The sequence below is a fragment of the Physeter macrocephalus genome, chromosome 13 (assembly GCF_002837175.3).
Source record: "Physeter macrocephalus isolate SW-GA chromosome 13, ASM283717v5, whole genome shotgun sequence".
Classification (NCBI taxonomy): Eukaryota; Metazoa; Chordata; class Mammalia; order Artiodactyla; family Physeteridae; genus Physeter; species Physeter macrocephalus.
The window spans coordinates 71,138,720-71,152,252 of NC_041226.1; the positions used below are offsets into that span (position 1 = coordinate 71,138,720).

Here is a 13,533-nt window from a genome sequence, read left to right on the forward strand (position 1 = left end):
CCTTCCACTAAGGTGTGGATTCTGGGTGAATGTGAGAGGGGCCTCTGGGGATGTGGTCACATTGGTCTCATAACCATGGAGGTGGGACAGAGAACTCAGACCCACAGTGTCCTTGCAAGGCTTTGCTGCAAGGACCTGGACCGGTGACTTTTGATCCTGTTTGTCATCAAAGAGGCTTCTGCTACCTGTGGTCCTGGTTATATTTGCCTTCAGTCATGGAGTCCCCAGTTCTTTGTGGTCTTTATCCTGACGCACACTCTCTCTAGTCATCTCAGTAGGGCAGGTAGAAACTTTTAGATTCCTACTACTATGATGTACTGGGTCATCTTTCCAGCCTATTTCTCCATCAGTGCTATATTGTTATTCCCACTATGTTCCAGAAGTAGACCTCTAGCCCAGATATTTTTAGGGTACTTGATACCAGTCAGAATACCATCCCTCTCTACTGCCACCCCATACCTGTTCCCAAGGATCCATGAAAAAGAGGAAATGGGGCTACTGTGATCTCTCCATCTTCTGTCTTTCCTTCATATAATTTAATTTTCATGTTTCTGTCTGGAAGGAACTTGCGTTCTGTCCTTCTTGCCAAGGTAACATTCACATCCACTCATCCAGTAGCAGAGGATACAGGGAGAGAAATCGATTTATCAGGAAGGGAAGATAAATCAAAGGTAGTTCAAAAATATTGTTTTCAGTTTTTGAAGAGGTATGTTTTTCCCTTATGTTTTCATTTTTTAAGAGTCAGATTTATTGAGGTATAATCTGTATAAAATTTACTCTTTTTAATTGTGTGGTTTGGTTGAGTTTTGACAAAATATATAGTTGTGTAATCACCACCAATATCAAGATTTAGGACATTTCCATCACCCCAAAAATTTCCCTCATGCCCCTTCCTAGTCAGTCACCCTCCTACCCTTGGCTCCTACCAACCACTGGTCTGATTTCTGCCACATAATGTTATATACATGGGATCACACAGTGTGTATTCTGTTGTGTCAGCCTTCTTTCACTTAGCATAATGTTTTTGAAATGCTTATTGCTAGTTACAGATCATTGTGTGGATATACCATATTTGTTTATCCATTTTTCAGTTCATTTGGACTTTTGGGTTTTTTCCAGTTTGAGGCTGATGTAAACATTCTGCTATATATATTCTGCTATCATAAAGAAGCTTCTATGAGCTTTCATGTATAGGTCTTTGTGTGTACATAGCCTTTCAATTCTCTGGGGTTTTCTAAAGCGGGTCTACTATTTTGCATTCCTGCCAGCAATGTATGAAAGTTTCAATTGCTCCACGTGTTTACCAGCTCCTAGTATTACCACTGTGTTTAATTTTAGCCACTCTAGTGGATGTGGAACACTGTTTCATTATACCTTTAATTTGCCTTTCCCTAATGACCATTTCATTATTTTGAGCATCTTTTCATGTGCTTGTCATCTATCTCTCTTCTTTGATGAAGTGTCTATTCAAATCTTTCGTCCATTAAAAAAAATGAGTTGGTTTTGTTATTGCATTATAAGTTCTTTATATATTTTGGATACAAGTCCATTATTTTTTTTTTTTTTTTTTTTGCGGTACGCGGGCCTCTCACTGCCGTGGTCTCTCCCATTGCGGAGCACAGGCTCCGGACGCGCAGGCTCAGTGGCCATGGCTCACGGGCCCAGCTGCTCCGCGGCATGTGGGATCTTCCCGTACTGGGGCACGAACCCGTGTCCTCTGCATCGGCAGGCGGATTCTCAACCACTGCGCCACCAGGGAAGCCCACAAGTCCATTATTTTGCATATATTTTTTCACAACCTGTGGCTTGACTTTCCTTTTTTTAAAAGTGTCTTTCAAACAGAGGTTTGTAATTTTGATAAAGTTATTCATCTGTTTTTTCTCATAAGATTTGCATTATTTGTATCCTAAGAAATCTTTGCCTGGCCCTAAGTCATAAAGATTTTCTCTCATGTTTTCCAAAAGTTTTCTAGTTTTAGGCTTTGCATTTAGTTTTAATTGTTTTGAATTGATTTTTCTTTTTAATGGTATGGGGTAAGGACCAGGGTTTATTTTTTTAAATATGACTGTTCAATTGTTGTTGATAAACTATACTTTATTTAATATCTTGGCACCTTTTTTTGAAAATCACCTAGGCATTTATATGTGGGTCTCTGAACTCTCAATTTTGTTCTGTTGATGAATATGTCTGTTCTTACACCAGTGTCTTGATTACTGTAGCTTTATGGGAAGTCTTAAAATCAAGTGGCATGAGTTCTCCAAATTTGCTTATTTTTCAAAATTGTCTTCACTATCCTATATCCTTTGCTTTTCTGTATATATTTTAGAATCAGCTTATCAATTCTACCAAAAAAAAAAGTCTACTGTGATTTCGATTGGAATTACATTGAATGTATGGATCAATTTGGGAGAGAAATTATATCTTAATAGCACTAAAACTTTTCTGATTCACGAACATGATATATGTCTCCATTTTTTAGTTCTTCTTTAATTTCTCATAAAGTAATGCTTCTGGTTTTTGAAAAAGTAAAGTCCACCCCCATGTTTTCATTTGTTACTTATTTTTCAACAGCTTTATTGAGATATAATTCACATACCGTGTAATTTGCCCGTTTGAGTATAATTCAGTAGAGTGTAGTATATTCACGGGGTTGTGCCACCATCACCACCACGGTCAATTTTAGAACGGTTTCATCATATCCAACAAGAAAGCCTATTACCCATAGCCATCACCCCTCAACCTCCCTGCCCCAGTCCATTCCCCTCCCCACTCCTGCTTAACAGGGCTGCTGGTTTGCTTCCTGTCTCTTCCAGATTTTTCTATTCTGGATTTCCTATAAGTGGAACTATATAATTTGTGGTCCTCTGTGACTGTCTTCTTGCAGTTACCGTGTTTTCACGGTTCATCTATGTTGTACCATGTGTTAGTATTGCATCCTTTTTAAATTGCCAAATAATATTCCACCATATGGATATATCACATTTTGTTTTGACATTCATAAAAATGGTTTATTTCAGGGCGTAACAACTTGGTTCTTCCTCTAACGTGATTTGAGTAGATTAGATTCTTTCCTCAGTTCCCCTTCATGTGTCCCAAAGATAGCAATTACGGTTTCATTGTCAGCCCTGTTGATTGGAAATTAATATCAAATAGCAAATTTTAAATGATTATCATTCAAAATCTTTCTTTACAACCTCTAACTTTTTTTAACAAATAAAACTTGTATAATTGATTATTGAGCTTTTTTAAGCTTTTAAATTTAGAAACATTTTAAAGCAATATTTCAGTTTTAGAAGATCTTTTTAGCATTTAATATTTGTAAAACTCTACCTGCTAAGAGCTTCTTTTGGAAATCTTTCATTGCATAAGGAGATGCTTAATTTGGGGGGCAAGGGCTAAATAGGATCATTTAAAATGTATCAGTGCTGCTTTAATCAAAACTATAGCCTTTTCTGCTTCTCAGATCTTTATCATGTAGTATTTTAATAGTAAGTAATGTATGAGATGGTATGATTATCTGACCTTATTTTTAAAACTAGTTTAAAGGTAAGACTGTAAAATTACTAGAGACAGGGGAAGAGAGAAAATATTTAGGACCTACCATGACAAGCATATTGGTAGAGACTTTCATATGTTAACTTATTTAATCTTTAGAGCACCCCCCTCTCAGATAGCTATTTTTACTGTGTTATGGTTTGGAAACTGAAGCTCAGAGAGGTTAAATACTCCAACTTAGTAAACAGCTTTCACTTGATAAAGCAGCAGTGTCAAGTGAGACCCAAGTCAGTGTGATTCCAAAGCCATTGTTTTTTCTTCCCTGTAACTGGATTGTACTGTGGGTACAGAGAGGCCACTAAACCCAGTAACGCAAGCCAGTGTGTGATATATGTCCTACTGATACTTCAGTACATAGCCAGTAACATATCTTTGGGGAAATATAATATACATAAATACCTATCCAAACATATACATCTAAATATATAGGTACACACATATTCTTCTAAACAGTGTTAAGTCTGTGTGTCTTTGACTTTAGTGAGTGAGTATCTTTTAAGAGAATTGATAGTGAAAGAATTGTTAGGGATCATATATCTTGGCTGTGCTACAGGTTTATTTTGAAACTTCAGCAAATTTAAATCTCTCTTTGTTAGGTTGTTTACTGTAGACTGAAAGTAGTGTTATTTTCGCTTACCTCTCCTATTGAAGAGTTAGCAAATGAGTGAATGAAAAGGAAGAAGTAAGGAATGGTACTTTTAAGTTAGCTTTGAGGGTTTTTTCTTTCAATTACTTTTATTTATTTGGATAATAAAATTTTTCTGTTAAGAATGTCTGTTTTAAAAGATTATGGGCTTTTGGGGTTAACTTCATGAATGATGACTGGATGAAATCAGTCATTTATGATGGACAAAAATAGGACAGAAGTTTGCAAAGTTCAAATAGACTTTTGATATTCAACGCCAAAGACTTTTGCCTAATTAAAGCTTCTGTTTAATTAAGATAACAATGCATAGTCCTTCATTAAAATTAACACAGAAAAAGTTCTTTATCGGTCCTTGGAGAGGATATTATGTGCGAGCCCTGTTGTGTGGGTCGCAAAATGTCACTGGCATTTATATGCATTACTCGTCTAATTGCAGTAAATGTAGCACGCCAGATAGGGTTAGACTTAGAAGGCTGCTTGTTACTTACTGGAAATCACTTGAAACCTCAGTACCCAGAGGCAGCTGTGCCCAGGTCCTCACCTCTCCCCAGAGATGGCTGAGAAGACTCTCGTTGGACCCTGTCTTTCATGGCGAGAGCAGTAAACATGACAGGTTGTTTGGGGAGCCATCTGTTTAAAATGGCTGCTGCTTTGTATGCAGCAGTGAACTTGAGATCAGTTTTCTGTCTTTCTTCATGGTAACAGTCTTATTTGGTGTCACAACAGGTGGAAGTTGATGAGTCGAAACTAAATGTGACCAGCACATGGAACCTGGCTTCACCCTTATTGTCTGTCAACGTTGATGGCACTCAGAGGATGATACAGGTAAATGTTCTGGTGAGGTACTTAGAGGGCTCTATCAAGTCCAAAATCCTTACCAATGCCTGTGTGGTTAATACTTACAGATAGAGTATGGAAAACCTACATTTTATCCACCTCATACATTTTATAGTTGAAAACATTTTTTCTTATTTTAGAGGATCTTGAGTTAAGTCCTATTCTGAGGAATCAGTGTGTTCCTTTTTCAGGCAGTCTGGGAAGGTTATACATTATACTTTGTTATAAAGCATCCTGCATGCTTTTCTAAAACTATCGGAAGATTATCAGTTTTCTTTGCCGTTGTGGGTTTTTAGTTGTAAAATATGACTGACTTTGTTACCTTTGTTTCCTCTGTAATTGAAATTGTGTGGTATTAAGTCAGCAGAAGCAGAGCTGTTCGGGTTGACTTGCCATAGCGCATCGATGCCTTTTTAAATTAATTAATTAATTAATTTATTTATTTATTTTTGGGCTGTGTTGGATCTTCGTTGCTGCACGTGGGCTTTCTCTTGTTGCGGCGCGTGGGCTTCTCATTGTGGTGGCTTCTCTGGTTCTGGAGTACAGGCTCTAGGCGTGCGGGCTTCAGTAGTTGTGGCACACGGGCTCAGCAGTTGTGGCTCGCGGGCTCTAGAGCACAGGCTCAGTAGGTGTGGCGCACGGGCTTCGTTGCTCCGCGGCATGTGGGATCTTCCTGGACCAGGGCTCGAACCCGTGTCCCCTGCATTGGCAGGCGGATTCTTAACCACTGCGCCACCAGGGAAGTCCCTCAATGCCTTTTAAAAATTAAGTAATCTTAATTTGTTAACCTTTCTTTTCCCCCCAATATAAAATCTGTTGTATTGAGGAGGTGCCTTGAAATCCAGAGTTGATTGAATGTTCTTTGTAAGCAGTGTCCTTCATTTGAAAGTAGAAAATCATGAAAAGAGGTTCTGCCAAAATTCCTTTACCTCACCACATAGTTGAGGTCCAGGAAAAGCAAAACAGAACAGCACAGAACATGTGGCTATCACATGCAGATAAAAATCCTAAACTCTCCATAGCATTAAATGCTCATTCTTTTTTCTTTTCTGTGAAAATCTTTTCACATTCCCTTAAGTTGATTTTACACAGGAAACTGATTTTTTAAGCCTAGAGAAATCAAGAAAATCACATTTAAAGATTACTGTACACCAGGTTCATATATACTTCTGTTAGAAACCGTGGGACAGAGGATTCCAGAATCTCAATAAATATTAATGACTAAACTAATTTTCAGGGTTCAATTAGTATATTACCTTTATGGTCACAAGAAGCATTGAACTGTCAGTAATGAACCCTTTATTTTGACTTTGGTTTTGTGAGTTGCTTCAGTATATTTTCTCTCTCTCATATTTTCTTTCAGGTTCTAAGTATGAGGTTAAACACTTGGAGACCCTTGGAAAAATTTCACTGCATAATTTCGTATCACTGAGATCCAGTTATTATGTCTTCAGAAAACATGGTTTTGTTACACTTGTTTATGTTAATAGAATATACTCTGCACTGGATGTACTGTGGCTGACATTCATGTGTTTTGGTCTGGGGCACATAGTAGGACCTCTTGGTAGTGAGGAGAGAGAGATACAAAGTTCTACTTTCCAAATCTTTGTATCATGTTATTTTCAGTGTTCTTAACGACTGTGCAGATGGGTGTCTTAATAGCACTTTTACATGTAGAGTTTGTAGGTAAATTAACACTGGGTATGTATTTGGAATAATCCCCAGAAATATTTTCACTAGCATAGGGATAATGCTCAGTAAATCCCTTTTCATTCTTATAAGTGCTTTGCTTAAAAAAGAAGTATTACTGTGAAACAAATGGCCCTCAAGGCAGACCCCGTGACTCTTTGGAGGAGGTCATTGCTTCCAGTTAAGTGCGCCGTCACTGGAAAAGAGTAAACTCAGAGAGATGAATGGTATACTGGGGGGGGGGGGGGAGAAAAAGTCACTTCCGTAATAAAAGATGAGGAAAATTTTTCCTCATCAGAACAGATGAGTTTTACTTACTTTCTGTAGGCATTAGCACTCAGCGTTGACTCTCTTTATCTCCAAAATATAATGTGGTCCCTGTGAAATTAATAATAATTATAATAATAATAAATAGTGCTTAATGTGTATCAGGTGCAGTTCTAAGCATAGTACATATATTAACTCATTTCATCTTCACAACAACTATATGAAGCAGGTGCTATTATTTATACTTTTGTAAATGAGGTAGCTGAGGCTCAGAGATAGTAGGTGACTTGCTCAGGGTCACATAGCTAATGGGGGATAGAGCCAAGATTGAAATCCAAGCAGCTTTGCTGCTCTAGGGTCTGTCGGCCACTACACTACGCTAAGGCAGGCTAAGTACTTTCCCTGTGATTACAAAACCAGGGAGAAGCGGAGCAGAAGTTTGAACCCTGCACTGTGACCCCAGGGTGTGTGCTTCTAACCACTGTGCTGTACAGTACTTTTCAGTTTTCCCATAGAGTTCTTCGGATACTAATTTACCTCTCATTTGTGCTGTAAGCCAGTGCTGCTCAGACTTTATTTAGTGTGCTTCAGAATCAACTAGAAGATTTGTTAAAACTCAGATTGTTGGACCCACCTGCAGAGTTTACTCTGATTTAGTAGGTCTGGGCTAGGCATGCATTTCTAAGTTCCTAGGTAGTGCTGATGCTGTAGGGGCCACAGTTTGAGAACCACTGCTTTAACCTTTTGTAATCAGAAGATAAGCTGGGAGTGATGAGCAAAGTGACTTAAGTAGGAGCCAAGTCGTTTGAAGACTTGTCAGTTACATAGTATAGGTTCTGCTTTATTCTTAGGCCAGCGGGACCCATGGAAGAGTTATAACTAAGGAAGTGATGGTGTGAACAGAATTGGAGTTTAGAAAGAGCTTTTTTCGGTTCCATTGTGGAGAATGGATCGAAGAAGAGTGAGATTGGAGGCAAAGAGAGGAATTAGGGGGTATCAGAAAAATGGGAAGTCATTCTGCCTGGAAAATATTAGCAACAGTCAGGATGAAGAGCACTGTATGAGGAAGGGGTCTGAAAGAACCACAGGACAGAAAGACCTGGTGGCCTCACAGTGATCGTTGTTGATTTCTCTTGCACCTGCCCTGAAGCATGGATAGATCTTCAGTGTTTATTCCCAACTCCTTTTGTCTCTATGCTGACTTCCTGGGCTGCATTGCCCAAGAGTTTCAGCTCATTACCTCCAAGCAAATAGCTATGAAAATGTGTTTGTTTGTATTTCTCTTTCCCTTGTTTATGGTAAATTCAGAGAAGAACTATGGGATGGATATTACCACAGGTGTTTTTCAAAAGCGATTTTACAGTAATAACTGCTGTGCTTTTTTCCTTGGATTTTTGTATATACATTTAAACTTTTTATTATTGAAACAGTTTGTATACACAAAGTAACATGTATTAGTCCTATAAGAGGTAAAGAATAACTCAGTGAGTCTGTTTACCCACCATCCAGATTAAATAAGGAAAGCTTACCGATGCTATAGACTTTCCTCTGTGCCTCCCCTGAGTAAATCCTCCTTCCTCCCGCCCCTAGAGGTAACCACTATCCCGAGTTTTAAACTTAGCACTTCCTTTTCCTTATGGATATTTACATATAGAGTAAACCTGTGAACAGTGTATTATTTAGTTACTCGTGTTCTTGAACTTGATATAAATGGGACCATACTCTCTATGCTTCTCTAAGTTGCTTTTTCCTCCAGTGTTATGTTTGTGAGTTTGGTCTATGTTAATGAATGTAGTTTAGTTTATTTCCATGCTATATGTTATTAAATCATGTTAATATACCACAATTTGTTTTTTCTTTTTCCCCTAGGTAGACATTTGTATTATTTATTTTGTTATCACAAACAATGCTTCTGTGAACATTTTTCTACTCCGTGTTTCCTCTTGAAATAAGTGTTTCTTCAAGGAATATGCCAGTAGAATGGCTGGATTTAGGGAATATGCACCCTTAACCCTACACGGTGTTGCCGAATGGTTTTCCCTGTGCGGTTGTATCAATTTACGTGCTACCAGTAGTGATGAAGACAGTGACATTAGCAGTATGAACAACAAGCTGACTTTATTGTATGCATGCTGTGCCGGGCACTGACTCTTCTAAGCACGTCTTTGCATTAATTTATTTAATCCTCACAGCAAGTCAGTAAAGTATGTGCTAGTATAATTTCTTATTTTGTAGTTGGAGAAACTGAGGCTTCCAGAGGCTAAATTGCTTGCCCGAGGCATTCTGCTAAGAAATGGAAGAGCCAGAATTTGAAGCCAGGAATCTGTGCCCTTAACAGTTTTTCTTCATGTCCTATGAACCCTTGGTATCCAAATGACTTGAGTTTTTCCTGACTGGTGGGTTTAAATAATCTCTCTCAGTGGTTTTAATGTATACTATATTTCCCTGATTAGTAATGACAGTGAGCATTTTCAAAATATATTTATTGACAGTCCTGTTTTCTCTTCTGCAAAATACCTGTTCATGGCTTTTGCCCAATTTTTTTATTGGATTGTTTGTCTTTTTCTTACTGGTTCATAAATGTTCTTCATATTGTGTGTCCTGACCCTCTTTCAGTTATATGTGTTACAGACAACTTCTCCCAGTTTGTAGCTTGTATTTTTCCCTTTTTAAGTTATACGAGTGAAGTTTTAAATCTGAGATTTCATAAGAGAATTTTCAGTCTTTTTCTTTATGGTTTGTGTATTTTGTATTTGTTTAAACAATCCTCTTCTACTCTCAAGCTCATAAAGATACCTGGCTCTATTTTCTTTTAAACCTTTTATGTTGTGCTTTTTCACATTTAAACCCTTAATCCTTCTGGGATTGAATACTGCGTATGGTGTGAGTTAAGAAAGATCCAGGTTTAGTTTTTAAAATACGGATAACCAGTCGTGCCAGCACTACTTACAACCCTGCTTTTCTTTCCCTAACTAGTTTGCCACCTTCTCACCTTTCCAACCCCAAAATTCTTTAAAAGGCTTATTGTTTCTGTGAAATATTTCTCAATTAATTGTAAACAAAAAGGTGACTTTTTCCTTAATACGAAGTTCTGGTCACTATATTTGCTTTCATAAGCTCTCTGTCGATTACTTTCATTTGTCATTTATCTCTGGGGAATCCCTAGCCACTTAAAAGAGGGTGTGTGTGTGTGTGTGTGTGTGTGTGTGTGTGTGTGTGTGTGTGTGTGTGTGTGTTTTGCGGGCTTAGGGTCTCAGATGATATTTGAGATATACCTTAGAAAAGCATGTTCATGAAATGGGGGGAGTAGATTGGGAATCATTCAAATAGGGAAGTAGTGTGAGCTAAGCGTGGAAAACAGATTGGAGGAGCCAAGTTATGAATGGGAGGTTAAGGAGCCTGTGCTTTTCAATCACCAGTGGAGAAGTCATTGAGACTCTTTGTTGAGGAAAGTAATGTCCATCAAAACGCTGTTGAGCCAAGAAAAAAAAAATGCTCTTGTGGGAGGTTAGGGTGTCTTTATAATAAAAGAGGGGTTAAGGAATTGAAAGGGGAAGTGGGAAAGGAGTTCATTTAGAAGATATTTCCTATTACTTCACTCATGAGGTAATGGACCCTAAACTGGGGTGCTGGCATTGTACAGAAATGAGGGGGTTGGGTTTGGGAGAAGTTGCTGATTAAACTTGACACAATTTGTTGAATTCTCTATGCGTACAGTGGGGTACCATAGTGACCTCAAAATTCTGTCTCCAACGAACACTGGTCCTCTGCTTTGACCATTAAAAATTTTTTTTCTAATAGGCTTTTATGGCCTTCCCTATCGTTGTTAGGTGGTTATCCTCTTAAAAGCAAGGTTTTGAAAGTGAACCCTGCATTCTGTGCTTTTACATACCAAGCCACCCTTCATCTACCAATTTCTAAAAGCAGGAACAAAGGATAGAAATTCAGAGTTCTATGCCAATCTGGGATTAAATCTGCTGCACTTTAATTAGATTTTTCTTCCTTCAACACTATTTTGAAACCTTAACAGGATTTTTAAAATTGTGGTAAAATGTACATAAATTAAAAAATATGAAATTTACCATTTTAACCAGTTTTAGGTGTATAGTTCAGTGACATTACGTACATTCACACTGTTGTGCAACCATCAGCCCTGTCCATCTCTAGAACTTTTTTGTCACCCCAAACTGAAACTCTGTTCCCATTTAACACTAACTCCCTATTCCCGCCTCCCCACAGTGCTTGGCAACCGTCCCCATGAATTTCACTACCCTAGGTACCTCATGTAAGTGGATTCACATAGTATTTATACGTTTGCGACTGGCTTATTTCAGTTAGCGTACTATCTTTAAGGGTTATCTGTGTTGTGGCATGTGTCAAAATTTCTTGCCTTTTTTTTATCCATTCATCTGTTGATGGACATTTGGGTTGTTTCTACCTTTTGGCTGTTGTGGCTGTTGTGACTAATGTTGCTATGAACATGGGTGTGCAAATACCTCTTCTAGTCCCTGCTTTTAGTTCTTTGGGGTGTATACACACAAGTGGATGATATAGTAATTCTAGTTTAATTTTTTGAAGAACCTCCATTTTGTTTTTAACAGCAGCTGCACCATTTTACATTCCTACCAGCAACACACAAGGATTCTAATTTCTCCACATTTTCACCAACACTTGATATTTTCTGGTTACTGCTCTCGTTTTTGTAATAGCTAACCTAATGGATATGAAGTGGTATCTCATTGTGGAACAGGATTTTTTTGGATAGTTATTGAGAAAGCATTCAGGGTACTTCCCAATACTTGCCATTTCTTTATCAGTTTTACACAGTAAAACTGATAAATGGAGCTTTTTTAGTGCCAGTAGAAACAACTTTCTTACAACTGTTCTTTCAAACTCATTCTCTCAACTTATTCTTTTTTTGCCGGGGGGGTGGGGGGAGTATAATTGCTTTACAATTCTTTCCTCCCCTGCATAAGCTCATGTACAATTCTCACAGTTTGTAAACTTGCTACCAGGTAGTAAGCAAATCATAGTCTATTTGGCAGAAAGTGTGTTTAAAAGTCTAGTTCATTGTAATGTCAAGACTGGTAAAACCTCTCCTGGTAAAAACTGGTAAAATTTCTCAGACATGAGAAATGTTTCTAGGGAAATGTGTATAGGGAAGATGAGAGTGTTGCTTTCTTCTTTCTTGCTTTATGTCCTCTTCCACTTCCCACCTGCTATCTGGGGTCTCTCCAGAGTTGCAGTGTGGTGTAAGAATGGGTAGCACACGGCTGGAGGAGCTATAGGTTGACCAGGGCAGAGTTCATCTGGTATTCATCCTTTGGGGGAATGACAGACGTCCAAAGCTGGCTGGTGTCTTCTAGGACATTTTTGTGGGTTGGGGAGAATTCCTCACCTGTAGAACCCTTAATGCCTGCTCTGTCTTTTCCTGATTCCTATTCCTCTCGATAGGCAGGGTCTCCCATAATGACCCAGCCTGGGTCTCTTCTCCATGATCCACATCCAGGCCACAAGAAATAGTTATAAATCCTTGCCTCACCAAAATCTTCTTTCTCTGTCACCAGAAGCATTGCTTATCTTCGCTAGGTGTCCCTCACAATCCAGGAGATATAGAAAATCAAATCATTCTCATGAATTCCTTTCACTTGGCGTAAAGTGTTCAACCTTGATTTCTTAGCTTAAGAATTCCACCTCCTCTAATTAGTTTTTTTTTTTTTTTTGCGGTACGCGGGCCTCTCACTGTTGTGGCCTCTCCCATCGCGGAGCACAGGCTCCGGACGCGCAGGCTCAGAGGCCATGGCTCACGGGCCCAGCCGCTCCGCGGCATGTGGGATCTTCCCGGACCGGGGCACGAACCTGTGTCCCCTGCATCGGCAGGCGGACTCTCAACCACTGTGCCACCAGGGAAGCCCTTCTGTAATTAGTTTTTAATGTCTTTCATATTCTCTTGCTGGTTTCATAGTTTCTTAGCATGTCCTAGTAGGTGGCTTGGTCTAGCATCTTACTTAAGGATATGTGGGTATTTAGTTCCATTGCTGAATCCCTGTGACTACATGGAAAGTAGCACTGAAAACCTTTATCTGATTAGACGATGAAATTACTTGGGGAGGAAACATTACCTTTGTTTTAGTAATTAGCTCCCTGTTTATCCAATCAGATTACATTTGTCTGTTCACTTTACCGGTTTTCGTTGGTAAGCCTCATGAGCTTAATATTATCCATTAATTTCTTTAAAAATAAATTGTATTTTGGCAAGTACATTATTTGGATAATGAATTCTACAAATTACTAAAATTCTTTTAATTGATCTAAATTACCTGTTTCAGTTTTTATTTGACCTTGAATTTCCACTGTCTTGCTGAGTTCCTGGCCCATGTGGAAGCTCAGTAACTGGATGAACGGCTGAGTGGGTGGATGAATGGATAGTCATCTTGCATTTTTGTAATCTCAGAAATAAGTCTGCCTTGTCTATACCTTCATTTTTTTTTTTTTTTTTTTTTTTTTTTTTTTTTTTTTTTTTTTTTTACGGGGCTCCC

General features: G+C 38.5%; 1 protein-coding gene across 6 annotated transcripts in view; it reads left to right on the forward strand.

Annotated features, from left to right (window-relative positions):
* The window catches only part of PCCA (propionyl-CoA carboxylase subunit alpha), a 378,662-nt gene that overhangs the window by 281,812 nt on the left and 83,317 nt on the right, over positions 1 to 13,533 (forward strand). For 4 of the 6 annotated variants that reach the window (XR_008619078.1, XM_007103730.4, XM_028497436.1 and 1 more), the window contains one exon: positions 4,928 to 5,026. The exons of 1 other annotated variant lie outside the window; for it this stretch is intronic. Coding sequence is in view for 4 of the 5 variants with exons in the window: in XM_007103730.4 (XP_007103792.2) it covers positions 4,928 to 5,026 (99 nt within the window). In the remaining variant the exon portion in view is untranslated. Of the gene's footprint in view, positions 1 to 4,927; positions 5,027 to 11,233; positions 11,280 to 13,533 lie in introns of all 6 variants that reach the window. One more of the 6 variants, XM_055089706.1, reaches the window with a different exon arrangement.